We start from the raw sequence: 19,011 nt of genomic DNA, 5'->3' as shown, positions 1-19,011 counted from the left end.
TCCGCGGCCACCGTCCGTCCCAATATGGCGGCGCCCGGGAGCCGGCTGGACAGCCGCGATTGCCCCGCGGGCCGCGGTCTGACCCGCGCGTCCGTGGACCCCAGCGCCGAGTTCGGGCGGTGGAAGGCGCAGCGTCTGAACCGAGCCGACCTGAGCCGCAAAGGAAGCGTGGACGAGGACGTGGTGGAGCTCGTGCGGCTCCTCAACTCTCGGGAGCAGTTTGTCACCACCAGCTCCTGCGCCGGCCGCGTCCTGCTCCTGGAAGGGGTGAGGCCTCGCGTCGCCCCTCCGCCGCCGCGCCCTCGCCTGGGGTCCGCGGAGCGCGCGCTCCCCACACCGACCCGACCCCGACCGCGGCGCGCGCTCCCCACACCGACCCGGCCGCGGCGCGCGCTCCCCACACCGACCCGACCGCGGCGCGCGCTCCCCACACCGACCCGACCGCGGCGCGCGCTCCCCACACCGACCCGACCCCGACCGCGGCGCGCGCTCCCCACACCGACCCGACCGCGGCGCGCGCTCCCCACACCGACCCGACCCCGACCGCGGCGCGCGCTCCCCACACCGACCCGACCCCGACCGCGGCGCGCGCTCCCCACACCGACCCGACCCCGACCGCGGCGCGCGCTCCCCACACCGACCAGACCGCCTCCTCCTCTCCCGGGCCTCCGGCCCTGGGGCTAGCGGGTCTCGGTAACTGGATTCGTGACCCGCAGAGGACAGCGCCGACCCGGCTGCGGGGATCCGGCGCTGCCGGAGCTCGGTTATTTTTATGCCCGTCCTGTGGCCTGAACTCAGGGCTCGCGCGCTAGCGCCTGGAGCCTCGGCCGCCTTTCCGGGCTCCGGGTGCTCGTTAACGGGGGGGGGGGGGGGGGGGGTACGAGCCTCACGGACTTGTCTGCCCCGGCGGACCTCGAACCGCGATTCCCAGCTCTCGGCCTCGGGAGTCGGTTAGGATGACTGGCGCGGGCCACCGGCGTCCCGCAGTCCGTGCTAGAGTAGTTTAAAGACCTGCCACCCCGGCCAAGTCCACTTCCATCTCTCTAGCAAGTCGGTTCCTCCTGCCCGCAGGTGACCCTCAGAAGCTGGCTGACTCCGTGTTCCGCTCCACTCGTACAGCCCCGCTAGTGCAGTAATAAAAGCGGCGGGTGTGTACTTACCATAGGAACCAAACCTGTATGTGCAGTGCGGAGAGTTTTAGAAACCCAGCCCCTTCCAGCCTCAAGAACCGAAGGTGGTGAGGATAAGAGTTCTGTGTGGAAGAAATACATCATGTACTAAGACGTTTGTCGTTGTCTGGCCCCAGTGCCGGTGGCTCAGGCCTGTCATCCTAGCTACTCAGGAGGCTGAGATCTGAGGATCACAGTTCAAAGCCAGGCCGGGCAGGAAAGTCTGTGAGACTCTTATCTCCAATAAACCACCAGAAAACCGGAAGTGGCGCTTTGGTTCAAGTGGTAGAGCGCTAGCCTTGAGCTGAAGAGCTGAGGAACAGCACCCAGGCCCAGAGTTCAAGCCCCACGACCGACAAAAAAATTCTCTTGAGTGTTTTATTAGATCATTCAAGATAGCAGATCCATAGGCTCATTCTTTAGGCCCAGAATTGGCTGATGATTTACTGATTTCCCAAATTAGCAAGGCTTATTTCTTTTCGCCCTATTTCCGTGGCGTCTTGAGCAATCTTGCCCATTTGTGGTCTCTCTTCTCCCTTCTACCATCCTAACTCACTTGCATCCTAAACACTCTTGCAGTGTTTCCCAGTCAGTCTGCTCTCCCTTCTCCAAACCATGTTACACGCTAATGGATTCACCCTACAGAGGTAAAGGTAGTAAAAGGTAGCACTCACTAGTGCTCTACCACTGGAGCCACACCCTTTTGCTTTTAGTTCTTTTCTCAGAATCTCAAGCTTTTTTTTTCTCCTGGGATGGCTACAGTTTCTCTCATTTCTCTTTCTTGAGAATTTGCATTGCAAGCATAGACCACATCTCTAGTGACCAGATTGGCCTTTTAAAAGCAGAATACTGTGTGAACTCACTGACTTTCATTGTATGTTTTTTGCATTAGAAATCCAGGCCTCTACTGTACTGTACCTTTTAACTCTTATTTTCCCGTACACTTCACCTTAGCTAATTACTAAAATTGAACTTCCTTTGTCATCGTTTTAACTTGCCTTTGGAACTTTTCCAAATCTCCCCCTCCTTTACCCAAACATGCACATACACTTACATAAAGCCATACTATCTTCTTATAAGTGATAATAATTACTGTTTTTGAACTGGCTTAGGACTTTATCTGAGTCTCTATTTAATTTCTTCTTTTCTTGCACTTTATTTTTTCTCTTATTTCAGGATTTGGAGTGACTTTTAAAAAGAAAACAACGTGGAAAATTTAGATGAATTAAGTAGATCATTAGTTTCCAAATCATTCCATTAAATTCTGTAAACTTAGTAAGGCCACACTGTTGCCTCTGAGACAGTAACTAGCACAAGGTTACATTCATAAATCACTGAAGTCTTACAGTGGAAACCAAAGTTACTCAATGCTTATACAGCTGCAAAGGCCAGACAGCAATCTCCTGTCCACCATTATAATAGTTACTTTGTAGAAGTATAGTAATTTCTGTGCATGTGATTTCCTACATTGTCTTTCCAGTGTATTCAGGGTAGGATCTGTGTATATCTAACAGAACTGTGCAAATAAACATTTGTCAAGTTTAAGTCACTGTTAAATGTTTGCCTTCTTTAAACACAGACTTTTTGTCCTTGCTTCACTTTAGACTATATATAAAGTCTAATGCATGACTATATTTCAAAAACTTATGCATTGAGTACTTTACTTTTTCAGTCATATGTCAACTTATTTGGGTTCAGTTTTTTTATCTCAAAATTTATTGAGTTGTTTTTGATAAAGCTAATTCACATTATTAATGTAACCAAGCTTAAATATCATATTGTCTTGTACTAATATTTATAAATATTTAAATTATCATTTTAGGGTATAAACTATATTTCATGACTATATTTCAAAAACTTATGCATTGAGTACTTTACTTTTTCAGTCATATGTCAACTTATTTGGGTTCAGTTTTTTTATCTCAAAATTTATTGAGTTGTTTTTGATAAAGCTAATTCACATTATTAATGTAACCAAGCTTAAATATCATATTGTCTTGTACTAATATTTATAAATATTTAAATTATCATTTTAGGGTATAAACGGTTTTGAGGTTCAGAAACAAAACTGTTGCTGGCTACTGGTTTCACACAAACCTTGTGTAAAAGATGATGTGGTAAGTTTTTATATACTTATAAATAAACAAGTTCACAAATATTTAAAAAATGTTGATGGATCGATGGATTGATTGATTGATTATGACTGGGTCTTTGCTGTGTAGTAAAGGCTAACCTTAAACTCAAAATCTCCTGCCTCTGCCTCCTGAGTCCTGAGGCTGGAGCACTACCATGCCTGTCCACTGTTACTTTTATATGAAAAAAATTGAACATTCAAGGTGAAATGTACATATTATTTTAATGGCTGAATATTATAAATCTATAAAGCATTTACTACTGTGGCTTGTTTGGGCTTTTGGAGATAAAAATGTGTGAAAGCATAAATAATTATGCATGCATTCATACTGTACCTCAACAAACACAACTTTATGCATATCAGAAAGTTTATAAAACTGTTGGACACATTGGATCCAAATTTTCAATTTCAGTCCTGCCACTTAATGACTCTATAACTTGGAACAAATTATAGAAGGAGAAAGGATAACATCTGTGCTAATATTACCACCTTCAGTATTGGAAATAAGTTACACATTACTTATGTGGATTCCTACTAGAAATTTTTCATATATTCTGTGCTCAGTTTCCCCAATTGAAGTGTTTAATGAGTTCATATAAGTTAGCAAATGCTTCATTCCCAATGATTATTAGAAATCCAATTTCATGTCAGACAAAAAAGGTGATTAAAATACTAAAAATGAAAGAGATGGATCTGGAGTCAGGCATTATTGCTTCAGGTACTCAAATCTTGTCTTCCAAGCACTTCCTCAGTGTCCATCTTTGGGAACTGGCTTCTCTGCATGTTGGCCCTTTTCATCTGCTGCAGAAAATCTTTGTGGCAAAAGTGACAGCTGCCAGAAGTCCCAGCATAAGACTTCCTTATATTCGTGTATCCATCCCAGGGAAGGACTCTTTGGTTTTCCTGTATGAGGTGTTCTCCATTGTAGATCAATTATGAAGCTATGATGTGATATGACACGATGTCCTTAGGCATAGGCATCTGAGGCTTCTGACATATATGGATAGTGATGAGTGATAAGGTCAGAATTGATGGTCCCAGCAGAATCAAATAGGAAAGAAGGAGAGTATTGCCCAAAAAATGCTCGACAGGCAGAAATAACTCGTACAAATGCTAGCTTTGACATATTAATGTGTTTCACTAGGCTGTGCTGCACAATAAACTATAATAGGGCAGCCAAGGTCAAAAGGCAATTAAGTACCCCTCAAGGAAGAAGCCAGTGAATAACTCAGGATTTCTTAGAACAGACAGCAAATACACAGGCTCGAGTGGTATAATGTTTACTTAAAGCTAGAAAGAAATGATATGAAATCCAGCACTTTGTGATGTGTCAGGCGCCAGCCTAGCAGATCTGATGGGCTGTGACTGCATGCATCTAGCTCTGTGCTGCAGCAAAAGTATACTGAACTTGCTCTACTGGGACTGCACATGTAGGTAAATCATTCCAAGAAAATATTTTTGTTCCCTGTACGGAAGAAACAGAACTGTACTAGCTGTGACCTGAGTTCTTTGTATGCATTATGATAGCTTAGCTTACTAGTAGATCCTGTATCCAACTCTGAGTCCTTCTAGGAAGAAAGGAAGGGTGCCCGGCCTTACTTGAACACTTCTCTCAATACCTGTGTCTGCCTTAATCCACAAAGAATTTTGTCTTCCCATTGTGGTTTTTGTGTGCCACACTCCTGGAATTAAATAATTTACTGGTTTACTTTTTCAGGGTGTAGCAATGATTGGAAAAATGATACAGATGGTTTATGGGAGAGTTAGAATCAAATCATTTACGAAAATAAGCTAATTAATAAGTTTTTAATGAAAGAGGGCCAAGAAAGCAAAGGGAATGTTATTAAAGAAATAGGATGAATTGGACCTGAAAGCTTCTAGGAAAAACTAAAGCTAGCTATAAAGGTGAAAGGTGACCAAAGGACAGGACAGTATAGTTGCATCTAATATTATCACATTTCATTTATTTAGATGGTAGCTCTGAAGAAAGCGAATGGTGATGCCATCTTAAAATTTGAACCATTAGTCCTTCATGTGCAGTGTCGGCAGTTGGAGGATGCACAGATTCTGGTAAATATTTGTAATTGCACTTGAATTATCTTACTTTAAGCATTAAGTTACCTATAAAAATAATCAGTGGCTAGATTGTTTTGCAGTTTTGTTTTATTTAATTATCTGTCCATGCGTCTGATTAATCTATTTATTTTTAGTGTTAGAAAGAAAAATAATCTAGGAAAATATAGCATCCAGATTATGGCTTCTGTTTTTGTCCCTTACTCATAACTTTCTCATCATTTGAATTAGTATTAAGCATCTGCTTGGTTGTGATTTTCTTTTTTTTTGGGTCCGGTCATGGGGCATGAAGTCTGGGCCTGGACATTGTCCCTCAGCTCAAGGCTAGCATTCTACCACTTGAGCCACAGCGCCACTTCCAGCTTTTTTCTTTTTGCTTATGTGGTGCTGGGAATCGAACCCAGGGTCTCAGGCATGCAAGGCAAGTGCTCTACCACTGAGCCACCTTCCCAGCCCTGGTTTGGATTTTCTAGTTTATCCTCCCGTTCATTTTTATACCTTTTGTGACTTACACATAAAATTGCCTTATAAGCATTCATTAGTAACAAAGTACTGAGACCCATTTAACAGGCATTAGGGGTCCTCACCAATGATGAGTAAGATTGGAGAGGTTCTTGGTCCATCTCTTAAGGTAAGATAGCAAAATTAAACACTGCACAGGAAAATAAAGAAAATGAGAACTGTAAGAACAAAGAGTCCTTGAGGGGCAGGGAGCACCAAGCTGATGATAGAGAATAGCATAAAAGGAAATCTTCACACAGGCCTGTTTCTTTAAGACTGAAAAGTGGCAAAAAGACTAATAGTGCAAGCGAAGGAAAATAATAGTACTGTCAGCAGGAAAGAGCTTGGACCTAAGGGGCGAACCACCTGAAAGATAAGAGATGAGAACAGGTTGTTTAGGGCCTCATAGACCAGGAAGAAGAAATGGGGCTGCTTTCCTAGTACAAGTAAAAATTACAAGGCTGAGGGTGAGCAGCTTGATAAGAATTGTGTCCTAAAACCCTCAGTTTTGGTCCACTATAGGAAGACAATGGGAAATAGTGATGACTTGGCCTAACATGACAGTACTGTAAAGGGTGAAAAGGGAGCAGATTCAAGATGTATTTTAATGTTTCAGTTGCCAGATTTGGCAGGTTGCATGGGGAAGATCAGCTTGAGAGAGGAGGAGAAAAAAATATATCAAAGATAACTCCTTAGGTGTAGCTTGAGTACCTGGGTGTCTGTATTTCTTATCCACTTACGTGGGTGTGCTGGAGTTTGAATAGGTGGGAATCAAAAGTTCTGGTCATCTATTAGATATGAAATGTGATTGACAGCTGTCTCAGTTGCCTGTTTGCTAGGGCTACCATAAGAAAATCCCATAGGATGGGAAGGGGAAACAAAGGAGGAGGCTGCAATGCTTGCTAAATGTACTCATTATCTTGCCCATGTAATTGTAACCCCTCTGTACAGTATTTTCACAATTAAAAGAAAAGGAAAAAGAAAATCGCATAGGTTGGATGAGTTAAAACAAAAGGAATTCATTGTCTGACAGTTCTGGATGCTGGCAGTCCAACATCAAGGTTGGTTTCTCCTCAGGCCTCTCTTGTTGGGTGGCAGGCAGCCACCTATCCTGTATCCTTTCATGGCCTTTCCTCAGAATGCATGCCAGTAGCATCTCTTCTTATAAAGGATACCAGACCTACTGGTTTAAACCCTACCAGAAATCTCATTTAACCTGATTTAGTACCTTAAAAGTCCCTATGTCGAAATTCAGTCACCTCAGGGTTAGGGCTTCAACGTAGAAATTCTGAAGCCCTGTAGATCCAGTTCAGTCATAACAACAGCTAAATGAAAATTTCAAACTGATGTTTAGGTAGAAATGTGGAACTCAGAGGAGTGGACTGAAAATACACTTTGGGAAGATGCCAGTACATAGTATTTAAAGTACCGGGCCTAGATAAATCATCTCTAGAGGAAAGGCAAAAGAGAAAGAATAGGGCTGAGGAACAGGAGCAATAAGAGATAGCTGTAGTGGCATCAGTTCTTACTTCTCCCTGGAAGTCCTTACGTTATGCCCTCATTATACCAGAACATATTACTTAACCTATAACCCAAACTTTTAACTCTCCTTTTCCCATACCAGGTCCCATTCTGAATGCTAGGACTGAAAAGGCTAATCCATGATATTCTAAGCCAGAAGCCTCAGAGAGAGGAATTAATTGCAATAGAATTGGAGAAACTGAGGGCTGGGAAGGTGGCTCAGTGGTAGAGCGCTTGCCTTGCATGCATGAGGCCCTGAGTTCAATTCCTTAGCACCACATAAGCAAAAAGAAAAAAATCCGGAAGTAGCGCTGTGGCTCAAGTGGTAGAGCGCTAGCCTTGAGCTGAAGAGCTGAGAGACAGTGCCCAGGCCCATAGTTCAGGCCCTAGACCGAACTCCCCCCCCCCCCCCAAAAAAAAAAAGAAAAGAAAAGAACTGGAGAAACTGAGAAAGTCTCTCATTCACAACTCTCTGAGCACATGCATGGGTATTAAGGAAAAGTTGAAAGAAAAAGGAAATTTATTTCTTCCTTAATGAGCTTTTATTTGTGCTTTAGGGGAGGGATTGTCTTATTATAATAAGTATGATGTTTCAAGGAGCTATGTTCGAGAGTAGTGGAGGTATATACTTTGAAGAAAGTAGCTGGGGAATTTTTTTTTAGGAAGTAACTATTTTAGGAATAAGAAATAACAAATACAGCAAAATAATAACTACTGAGAATAGTACAGGTAGAGGGATCAACAAAAATGGAGAAATTGCCTGAAGAAAGGGTTGGAGTATTCACAGATCTGAAGGGAGGCCAGTTGAGGTTAGATTAGAAATGAAGGCAGCAGTCAAGCCAGGTCAAATAGAAATTACAGAGCCTGGTTTAGAATATAGGTTCTGTCACTGGTTGGTCTGTAAGGATGGATTGTAGGAAACAACAATGATAGACTAATCTAGAGATTCAAAGTGTAGAGGAAGGTGATAGACACCAGAGAGGGCATGAGGAGTACTTTGAAGGTTGAGTCAATAGGAACTGGGTATAGGAAATGAGGTAGAAAATTCCAAGGCTAATTGGGTTTGAAGTCAGAACTGAATGAGATGAGAAAGGAGTTTATGAAGGTTACAGTCAAGTTCAGACTAGAAATCTGAACTGGAAGTTCGGATTTAAAGAACATTTATGTTAAATGTTCTTTAAATCAAGAAACTGGATAGAAATTCAAAAGGAGAACATGTACTTAGGGCAAGGTTCTCAAGTTTCAGTCTATTGATATATAGAGCCAAGTAATTCTTTGGGTCAAAATGTCCTATGCACTACCCATTATATACCAGCCTCCTCTCCTTTAAGCACTCCCAGCTCTGCAGCTGGCAAACCAATGTCTCTAGGCATTATAGAATTGTCCCCTAAGGGAAAAATAGTTCTAGAGTAAGAACTGAACTAGAATCCAGGTGCCTGTGATTCATGCCTTTAATCCTTGCTACTCAGCAGGCTAAGATCTCGGAATTATAGTAGAAGTCAGCCTGGGTGGGAAAGTCTAGACTTATTTCCAATTAACCACTGAAAAGCCAGAAATGGAGCTGTAGCTCAAGTGGTAGGTTCTGGTCTTGAATAACAACAACAAAAACCCCACTGAACTAGAGAAGCATAAGGCTCCAGGGCCACCATTTAAAGACTTTTTAGACATTTAGAAAATAACAGGCAAAGTAACTTAACATGGTCTTATAAGTTCAGAGTTTGGGGGCTTTATATGCTTTTTTTAAAAAAATAATATTCAACAAAGTCTTTTTTAGAAAAATAAAATGCTGCCTGGGTGTAGTTGCCCGTGTCTGTAACCCTAGCTACATAAGAGGCTGAGATAGTTGGATAGTTGTGCCCCAGTGGTGGGATACACTTGTGGTTTCAGCTGCTCAAGAGACAGAGTATTATTGCAATTTCAAAAAGGCTTATGAATCACCCACCACTGGTGGCTCACACCTGTAATTGTAGCCATTCAGGACGATGATCTCTGTGATTCAAAGCCAGCCCAGGCAGAAAAGTCTCTGTGAAAATCTTATCTCCAATTAACCACTCAACAACCAGAAGTAGAGCTGTGGTTCAAAGTGGTGAGCACTAGCCTTGAGCAAAAGAGCTCAGAGACAGTGCCCAGGCCCTGAGTTCAAACTAATGACCCTATCTGAAAACCAGACCGAGGGCAGAACTCAAGTGGTAGAGCACTTGCCTAGCAAACACAAAGCTCAGAGTTAAATCTCTAGTACTGAGGAGGGCAGGGAAAGATTCTTGGTTAACTCTTAGAGAAAATTTCATGCATTTAGATGTTTTAATTAATTTTGTTTGCTTTTATATAACATGAGTATAGGAATTAGTCAGTTCTTTTTGCTATCTTCTGCTGTATGTAAACTATCACTAGTTAAACCTCTGTCTTATTTTATTCTAGTTGTGTTCTTTCTTGTACTTCAGAAACCAATATTCTGATATGTCCAGTCAGAATTTTAGTAGAATTTAAGGCATAGTCCATATAGCTAAAAATCCTTAATAGGTTTTGGAGTTATATTATGCTTCTGTGACTAATGCACTGAACTGATTAGAGTACCAGAATATAAAATGTTTTATTTTCTTACAGCATTCAGTGGCAATTGACTCTGGTTTCAGGAACTCTGGCATCACAGTGGGAAAAAGAGGAAAGACTATGTTGGTAAGATACCTTTTGACAAAAGTAATTCTTTGCGTGTAAATTGGTCCTGATAATTGAATAATCTTCTAGCTAGGCTCTTGTCCTTATTCTATCCTTACTCAATTTTTCTTGTCATTTCCTTACTCTAAAGTTAACAATAACATAGTCTCTTTCCCAGAAGGCAAAGGCCAAAGGTTTTACATTTATGGTCTTAATTTATAATATGCTTACGTGATTCTCTATTCTCCTTTTTGTAAATTGTCAAGGCCAAATTTAATAAGCATCATGATGTTGTAGCAAGGGCCACGTAGGCATGTGAAGCGTTCCCTAGTGACACTGCTGGACTACAGTTATATCCCAGGAACTTGTGCAAGCTCTTTAACCTCCCAGGTCTGAATTTCTCAGTCCTCTCAGAGGTCCAGCAAACTACTATCCTAGAGCCAAGTATAGCCGCAGGAGCCAGAACCCACTCTCCCTACTGATTAGCCATTAGATATGCTTGCTTTGGTGTCATAGTAGCAAAATTGAACAGTTGAACAGATACTTTATGACTCATGAAGTCAAAAATATTTACTGTTATTTCACAGAAAAATATGTCAACTAGATGATCTATAATACCCCCCAATCCCACATTCTTTTTGTCCTTTCCTGACTGAGCCAACCCCTACTTATTTTACCCAGTTCTGATCGCCTGTGGTATTTACTGTTTGGCCTGGTATATATTATTTGCTTTTGAGCTGGATCAGATTACCCACTATTCTAGCTCTCTAGACATTTTCTATTTTTAACAAATAACCTATTTTCCAAATAGAGAAGCCTTACAAAAAAAAAAAAGATCTATGAAGCATGACTAAATAGAAAATCAAAGCCCTCAGTTCTGGTCTGTGTCCCCACCACACTGCATCTGTGGCCGCTGCAGAAGCAGAGCCTCACCTTTTTCTCCTTTGTTCTTTGTGTCCACTTAGTTGCACATCCTATCAAACCTTTCTCACACCTGACTCTACCCCAGACCTCTGCAACGTCCTCTGCTTCAGTCTTTGCTCCTTACTCCCCTCTCTATAGCTATTTCTGGTTAGTCTTCGTACTATAGATAGTAATAGTCCAACCAACACTGTCAGAATCCTTTGAAAATTTTGTGTCTCTTAAGATTTTTTCCTAATATTCAAAAGGTTATCAAAACTGCAAATATCTCTTTATGTTGATATTAATAGATCTTATATGACTAAGTATGTCTATATGACCATATAGACATACATGGTCATTGTTTGCCAAATGTGTTGTATTCTTCTCTTGTGATTCTGTGGCCAGAGTGGTCCCTCTGTGTATGTCTGGTGAAATTGCAACTTTTATTAAAAAAGAATTTTCAACTCAAATCCTGATTTCCCATAAAACTGAGTCCTCAGACTAGTTGTTCTTTCATGTTTTATTAGCACCTGTGTATGTGTATGTGAGTGTGTGTGCAAGCATGTGTTTCTTCTCCTTCTTTGTTTTTGTGTTTATTTCCTGTTGTAAAATGTGAGCTTTAAAGGCAGAGGCCCCCTTTTCCTCTTCTTGCATTTTCCCACCATACAAGAGAGCTAGAATATTTCAGATACTCAGCAAAGATGAATTTTTATTTTACTCTGCATAATATGGTTTTGTTTTGTTTTTAATTTTAATTTTTGCTTTTTTTCTGCTCTTCTTTTTACCTTTATCATCTATTTGGAATATGTTGACTGCTTTATGCCAGGGCCACTAAGATTGGCAAGCCTAAAGCATTAAAACAAAACAAAACAGAAAAAAAAAAAAAAAAAAAAACAGCCACTGCTAGACTCCAGTAGCTCATACCTGTAATCCTAACTACTCAGGAGGCTGAGATCGGAGGATCACAGTTGAAAGCCAGCTCCAGCAGGAAAGTCCATGATAGCTTTGTCTGCAATTAACCACCAAAAAGTCAGAAGTGGAATTGTGGCTCAAATGGTAGAGCACTAGCCTTGAGCAAAAACACTTAGGCACATTGCCCAGGCCCTGAGATCAAGTCCTAGAAATGGCAGGGAAGACAGGAAGGGAGGGAAGGAGGGAAGGGAGAGAGGGAGGGAGGGAGGGAGGAAGGAAGGAAGAAAAGAGGGGAGAAGGGAAAGAGGGAGGGAGACAGAAGGAGGAAAGAAGGGAAGGAAAGAGGAAGAAAGAAAATAGTTTGTGTGAACTAAGAAATGGTGACATCTGGTCCCTTTTCTATTTTCCCTTGAGGGTTCTCTTAAGGTTTTATTTAGTTCTTTTCTTTAAATTGCGATTTAAAGCTTAGACATAGTAAGATTGAAAAGTTCTGCTCTGGATTCTTTGATACAATCTGCTTCTCAGAAGACAAAATGTAGAATTTCTTTCTTTAGAATGACTGTATATAATGAGGAAATGTACTTAATCTTCCTTTATTCAACTGTGTTCAGTTAAATTATATCAAAGCACAGATGTACATGCTATAGTAAAACTAAACTGTTCAAGTCCAACCCTGACTAGAACTTTTCTTTAGTTATCTTTAGTATCTGTATCATATTAGTCTTTATATTTAAATTTAAACTGTTGTTTGTTTGTTTGTTTCCGGTAGGCTGTCCGGAGTACACATGGCTTAGAGGTTCCATTAAGTCATAAGGGAAATCTGATGGTGACAGAAGAATACATTGAATTCCTATTAAAGATAGCAAATCAAAAAATGGAAGAAAACAAGAAAAGAATTGAAAGGTATAGCTAACTGAAAATTTCTGTTATTCTTTATTTTTTGCACTGTTTTTATTATAAAAATGCTGTACAGAGGGGTTACATGAGCAAGCTAATGAGTACATTTTCTATTGAGCATTGTGGCCTCCTCCTTTGTTTATATGTCAGCTTTGAAAATATTAATCCATACCATTTTTATATTCTCAACTGCTTTTCTACTTGGAGTCTTCTACTTCTGCTTTCCCAGTTTGCAGTGGCTGACAGGTACATGACACTCTGGCCATTGTGCTTTTTCTCTTACTGGGATAAGACACCCCTAACTTGGATGAGATGGAATCAAATTTTTTTTTCTAATTAGTATCAAGGTTGAATGTAGAGTCTCCAGTTCACTGAGATATTTGCTCAGCTGATACTTTACCACCTGAGCCATGCCTTCTGCCCATCGTTTTGTTAGTTATTTTGGGGATGGACTCTTACAAGTTTTTCTGCATGAGGTGGCTTTAAACTATAATCCTCTGGATTTCAGCCTACCCAGTAGCTAAGGTCACCGGCATCAGCAGCCAGTATCTGGCTGTTTTGAAAACAAATCTTGGCTGGCCTTGAACTCATATCACCCTATCTCTGCCTCCAAAGCAGCTAGGGTTACAGCCTTTTGTCATCTCACCTGGCTTAATATCTAGACTTTTTCTTTTTTCTTTTTTTGTGCCAGTCCTGAGGCTTGAGCTTAGACTTAGGGTTCAGGCCCTGTCCCTGGCTTTTTTGGTTGTTAACTGGGGATGGACTTTCCTGGCTTTGACCCGTTATCCTCCTATCTTAACATCCTCAGTAGTTAGGATTACAGACAGGAGCCTCTGATGCCTGGCAACATTGAGAACTTTTTTGAAGCAGCAAAGTCTAGAAGTTCCAGTGGTACTAGTGTGACATGGTACAAAGAAGTAGAATTAATCTCCAAAGGCAAAAGTGGATTCAGATCATATTCTGCCAAGTTATTCAGTCTGGTTCTACCAGGTTACTCTGTCTTAATTTTTCTGACTTGAGGGAAATAGCTATTTTTAAGAATAGTACAAAAAGTTTAAAAGATGTCAAATGATAGCTTTACCCCTTCCTAAGTTGGCCAGTAATCACAATTCTAGATCTAACCCATGAGAAAGGGGTAGGTCTTAAACTAGCCAGAGCTAAAAAACATTGACTGACTCTCTTGGTCAGTGATGAACTTTCAGAGTAGTGGCCTTTCTGTTTCGTTCACTCAAAGAGAATAAACCTAGAGTCACATCAGTACCATCACATCACTTCCTTATTTGAAGCATAGAATTAACAAAATTAAATGACTGTTTTCTTAGTTCTCCCAGGGAAAGTACATAATAATGTACCATTTTATATACATTGTAGAGAAGTTAATTCGTTACATATAGTGGATGTCTTAAAGCATTTGGGCTTACTTTCCTAGCTGGTTGGTAAAAATGTCCAAAGTACAAAGATTGTAACAAAAGCAAAGATTCCAGGTAAGCAACTGAAAAACAACTAGCTATTCACCAACCTACAGATTTGAACATTAGTTATTAACTGACTGATATCATGCCAAAAGTTTAATACATTTATTAGACAGTAATCCAGTGAGACTATTTGCTAAAACATAGAAAGTAGCAAATCAGTTCTTTCTGTTTCCTTACTTGAATTTTAACAAGATTATAAATATAGCCTGAGATCAACTAACTATACACCTGGTGAAGTTAATTGAGCTACATTCACCAACTCTAAAATCAAATTACATTTTAAATCCATTAACTCAAAAATATGTTTTAAAGATTATAGTATGCATACTGCTATCAAGAGAGCTATGCTCATCATATAAAATCAGGGAAAAATTAAAGAAGGGTAAAAAATGTCTTAAGATACTGATTAGACGATTACATGTGAATTCAAAAAATGTGAACAAATTAGGGAGCTGTTTTGGGAGCAGCTGTATATTCAGCCAAGTGCAGAGAAAGCTACAAGCTGCTTTCTGATGCTGAAAGGAGAAAAAATAATAATAAATATGGGAAGTGATGAGTTATGCAATCAGACAGGAAAAACTAAAATTATTCTGTCGTAGAACCAGTTTCACAATTCAACTCTCTATAGAGAATTTTTCTTTACTGAAAAATCTTCATATAGAACACTTCAGCAAGAAGAAATTGTCTGCAAAAGTAGAAATCAAAATGAAGAGGTGAAGTATTTTTAATAGAAAGTCATGTTTGTAAAAACAGTTCCCAAGCCCACTCTGAGTGGGAAGGGACTTACCCAGCAGCACAGCTGGTTCCTGTGGTTTCTGGAGCTGGGCAGGACAAGGCCTGCGAGGAGCAGCCTGCTTTGTAAACAGTGAATTTGGAGACTGGAAGAGACAGGGATTGACACCAGGCCTAGTAGATGATTTCAGACATAATGATTTCCAGGTGAAAATACAAAGTGTACAGATCTATTTACTAACTACAAGAGGAAGGCTTTCTTTGTGTCTATTAATAGGAGGTTAGGATATGGATCCAATGAAACCACCAGTTGTCTAGAAGTAGAATGAAATTAACCATGAATGAATGAGATTAATTCTTTTCATCAGCTATGTAATAAGAAAATGTTAAACAAAACACAGCATAAAAGGGCTGGGTATATTGGCATATAATATTGTTAAGAATAGAATATGAAAGACAAAGTAATTGAGTCTATTTCTAGTGAGTTGATATGTCTTAACTCTTTTTTTTTAACTGTGATAAAATATGTATAACATGGAATTTCCCAATGGCATTAAGTACATTGACGTTGCTGTGTAGCAGTTACCACTATCCATCTCCAGAATGTTTCCATCATCCTGCACAGAAATTCTGTACCCATTAAACAGTTACTGCCACTCCCCATTCTCCCTGTTCCTAGAGAGCACTACTCCTTTCTGTCTCTGAATTTGACTGCTATAGATAGTTTATAAAAGTAAAGTTGTATGTGTCTTCTTGTGTCTGACTTACTTCACTCATTGAAATCATAAAGGTTCCTCTATGCTACAGCATATATCAGTATTTTCTTCTGTTTCAGAAAAGAAAAAAAATGCTTTCCATTTGTAGACCCTTTTTTGTTTATTCATGTGTCCATAGACAGTTGAGTAGTTTCTACCTTTTACTTACTGTGAATAATGCTGCTCTCAACATCAGTTTACAGGTATCTGTACCTGCTTTCAGTTCTTTTAGATGTATATCTAGAAGCAAAATTGAAAGGTCACATTGTAATTCTGCATTTAATTTTTGAAGAGCCTCAGTACTATTTTTTCACAGCAGCTATACCATTATATGTTATTACCAGCAGTGAGAAACTGCAACAGATCCTTGCCAACACTTGTTATTTTCTAAGCTAGCAGGGGGTGAAGTGCTGTATCAGTATAGTCTTGCTTTTAATTTCTGTAGTGAGTAAGTGACGTTTGACATCATTTCATGTGTTTATTGGCTATCTGTCTTCTTCTTTGGATAAAGATTCTAGTCCTTTACTCATTGTTTATTTTGAATTGTCAGCTTTTTTGTTGAGATGCAGGAGTTCTTTATATTCTGGATATTAATCCCTTATCAATATATTTTTCCTTGTGGATGATATTCCAATTTTGTGGGTCATCTTTTTGTGATACTGTTTTTTCACATATGAAAAATTAAGGTAGAGTTCATCTATTTTTTTTCTTTGTCATATATGTTTTGAGTGTCATACTTAACAAATTATTGCCAAATTTAGTGTAATGAAACTTTTTCCTATACTTTTTTAAAGAGTTTGACAAAGCCTTACAGATAGGTGCAAACAGTAAATCCTCTTTTGCAACCCAGAACTCATTGTTGAGTGAGATTTTTGATACATGTGAGAAATATGAATTTGATTTCCACAGTAGTTGAGAATATGATTTCCACAGTAGTTGGCAATGTGGGGGTTTGTTAATCCACAGGTTAACCCTGAGAATAAAGTTACTGTTAAAGTTAATAAAATAAAATAATTGTAGTTTCAGTTCTTGCATTTAAATCCTTGAGTTGAGCAATGGGTGATTTTTAATACTGGTATGTAAATGGCTGAATGAGAGACTGGCAAGACCTATTGTTGGTAGATCTTTGCTGTGCCACAGCTACAGTTCAAGTTCCATCGGAACTCCCTATGTGACCTAGTCTAGCTCTGCTTTCAGTCTCTCCAAGGCTAGATATTACTTGGTTCTTGGCAACAGGTGAAAACAAGGGTTGCCCTAATTCTATCATACAGGTGATTGATTAAAGATGCGTAAGTGCTTATAAAGCACTGCTGGGCATTGGAATCCAGAGAAAAATCTGAAATGGGGCCTGCTGGGATAGCGATAGCAGCATAAATTGAGACTCCAGACTGTCTCCTAAGTAACTGTAACTCAACTTGGAAAATGTTAAATACCTAAGAAAGATAGATAGAATACTCTAGGATTTCCAAAGAGGAAACTTATTTTATTCAAAGAATTCTAGAAGTGCTTCAGGGAAGAAGTCAGTGAACAGGGCCTTAAAATTACAGGCAGAATTTTTGTATGAGAGAAAGGGGAAATTTCATGATAGGCAAAGAAAAGGACAACAAAAGAGAGTGGTAATATGTAAGCCATAATAGAAATTAATGAATAGTTTGCCTGATGCAAATGGCAGAAGAGGAAGAATTCTATTACATCACTTTGCTGCTTTCTTTCCTGATTGTACTGCTCCATTACTTCCGTGTTTTTTTATTTGAATATCTTTTCCTTGATCCTTATAGCTGGTATGAAATTTGAGATTGAATACATGTTGTTTAGAAGTGATTGCTATCCACTTGTCAGGATTTTTCCGAACTGAAAACATACTTACTGTTTAAGCAATGTCAAAAGCAAAAGGCATATTATTTCTATGACTTCAGTTTTTATTTATAAGACTCATGATAGGACATTGTTGTTTTACATAATCTAGAAGTTCTAGATATATTTCAGCCATTACTTCCAAAGTGCACTAATATTGCAATAATACTTAATTGTTCACAGGTTTTACAACTGCCTACAGCATGCTTTGGAAAAAAAAACAATCACTGATTCACATCCTAAGGTCAAAGAGAAAAACAAGTCATCTTATACTCACAAGAAAAAGAAACCAGAAAAAACACATGGCCAATGTATTCCTGAAGAAAATGATGAAAAAGTTGAAAGTGACAATGATGATGATGACCCAAAAATCAATTCTACCATCTTCCCTGAAGATTACTAGCATTTACCTTTGAAGTGTTTTGGTAAAATGTTTCCAGTAGATTTTATAAAACTGCTCTTTATAAGAGTTTTTTGCATGTATTGTCTATTTAGAAACACAATATTTCTCTATATTCAGAGAAACCCATTTTGATGTATACATGACTTTTAAAAATAGTTTTGTATCTTTATTCAGTATGTTTTAATGTTTGCTCATTTAATACTCCCTTGTTAAACACAAAGAGAATCTTTGCAAAATTATCACTTTCAATGCCTCTGTTTTGTTACAACTTCCAGTTCTATGAAATAGGAAAACAAAGTACAACATTCTTTGAAGACAACCTTACATCATGGACATTTCATTAAAAATCATAGTAACATGAAACTAACTTTGAAAGTTCCTCCAGCTTTTAGAAGAAAGTTTGAATTTACTCCTGTTTCCATGGAGTACAGTGACAAGTTGTTTTCCCCCTTTTGACCTCTTGAATAAACAACTGATACCAATTTTATTCATGAAAAAATATCTGAACCCCTTTTCCTCATTGTTTATTATAAATGTGACCTTAACATTGTACAGACTTTGAAACACATGGGCATAATTTTTCACTAAGGCTGATCAGAAATAACCACTAACACATAAGCATCATACTCAAACAAGTGTGCCATAGAAAAAATTCAAGGATCAGATGCCTTGAGTGTGAATTGAAGCTTGAGCTTCTAGAGCAAACCATTTACTTTCCAAAGCTTCTGTTTCATGCTCTTCTGCATAAAAGTATTTCTGATAACTGCCTTATTTATATTATAGGAGTATTAACAGTATCAAATTTAAAATATTTGTGAGTAGATCACTGTGCATGTATGCGAGCATTTATCATTATAAAATGGTTATTTTAAACTTTTTAGAATGTACCAAATCATAAAAAATATATTTAAGGGGCTGGGAAGGTGACTCCGTGGTAGAGTGCTTGCCTTGCATGCATGAGGCCCTGGGTTTGATTCCTCAATACCACATAAGCAGAAAAAGCCAGAAGTGGCGCTGTGGCTCGAGT

At 39.4% G+C, this 19,011-nt stretch overlaps 1 protein-coding gene and 1 non-coding gene across 2 annotated transcripts; both read left to right on the top strand.

The window, feature by feature from the left end:
* Positions 1-12: 12 nt before the first annotated feature.
* Positions 13-18,223, top strand: Tyw3 (tRNA-yW synthesizing protein 3 homolog). Its single transcript, XM_042677985.1, has 6 exons — positions 13-267; positions 3,206-3,286; positions 5,275-5,373; positions 10,003-10,074; positions 12,638-12,771; positions 17,765-18,223. Exons 1-6 carry the CDS (start codon positions 25-27, stop codon positions 17,982-17,984), a joined length of 849 nt encoding a protein of 282 aa, XP_042533919.1. The 5' UTR covers positions 13-24; the 3' UTR covers positions 17,985-18,223.
* Positions 16,494-16,623, top strand: LOC122112998. The gene has a single exon (XR_006148351.1). It is a non-coding gene; the product is annotated as a small nucleolar RNA SNORA40 (small nucleolar RNA).
* Positions 18,224-19,011: the final 788 nt, after the last annotated feature.

The sequence above is a fragment of the Dipodomys spectabilis genome, unplaced genomic scaffold (assembly GCF_019054845.1).
Source record: "Dipodomys spectabilis isolate Male_0828 unplaced genomic scaffold, ASM1905484v1 ptg000002l, whole genome shotgun sequence".
Taxonomy (NCBI): Eukaryota; Metazoa; Chordata; class Mammalia; order Rodentia; family Heteromyidae; genus Dipodomys; species Dipodomys spectabilis.
This window is presented reverse-complemented; position numbering and strand designations above follow the sequence as displayed.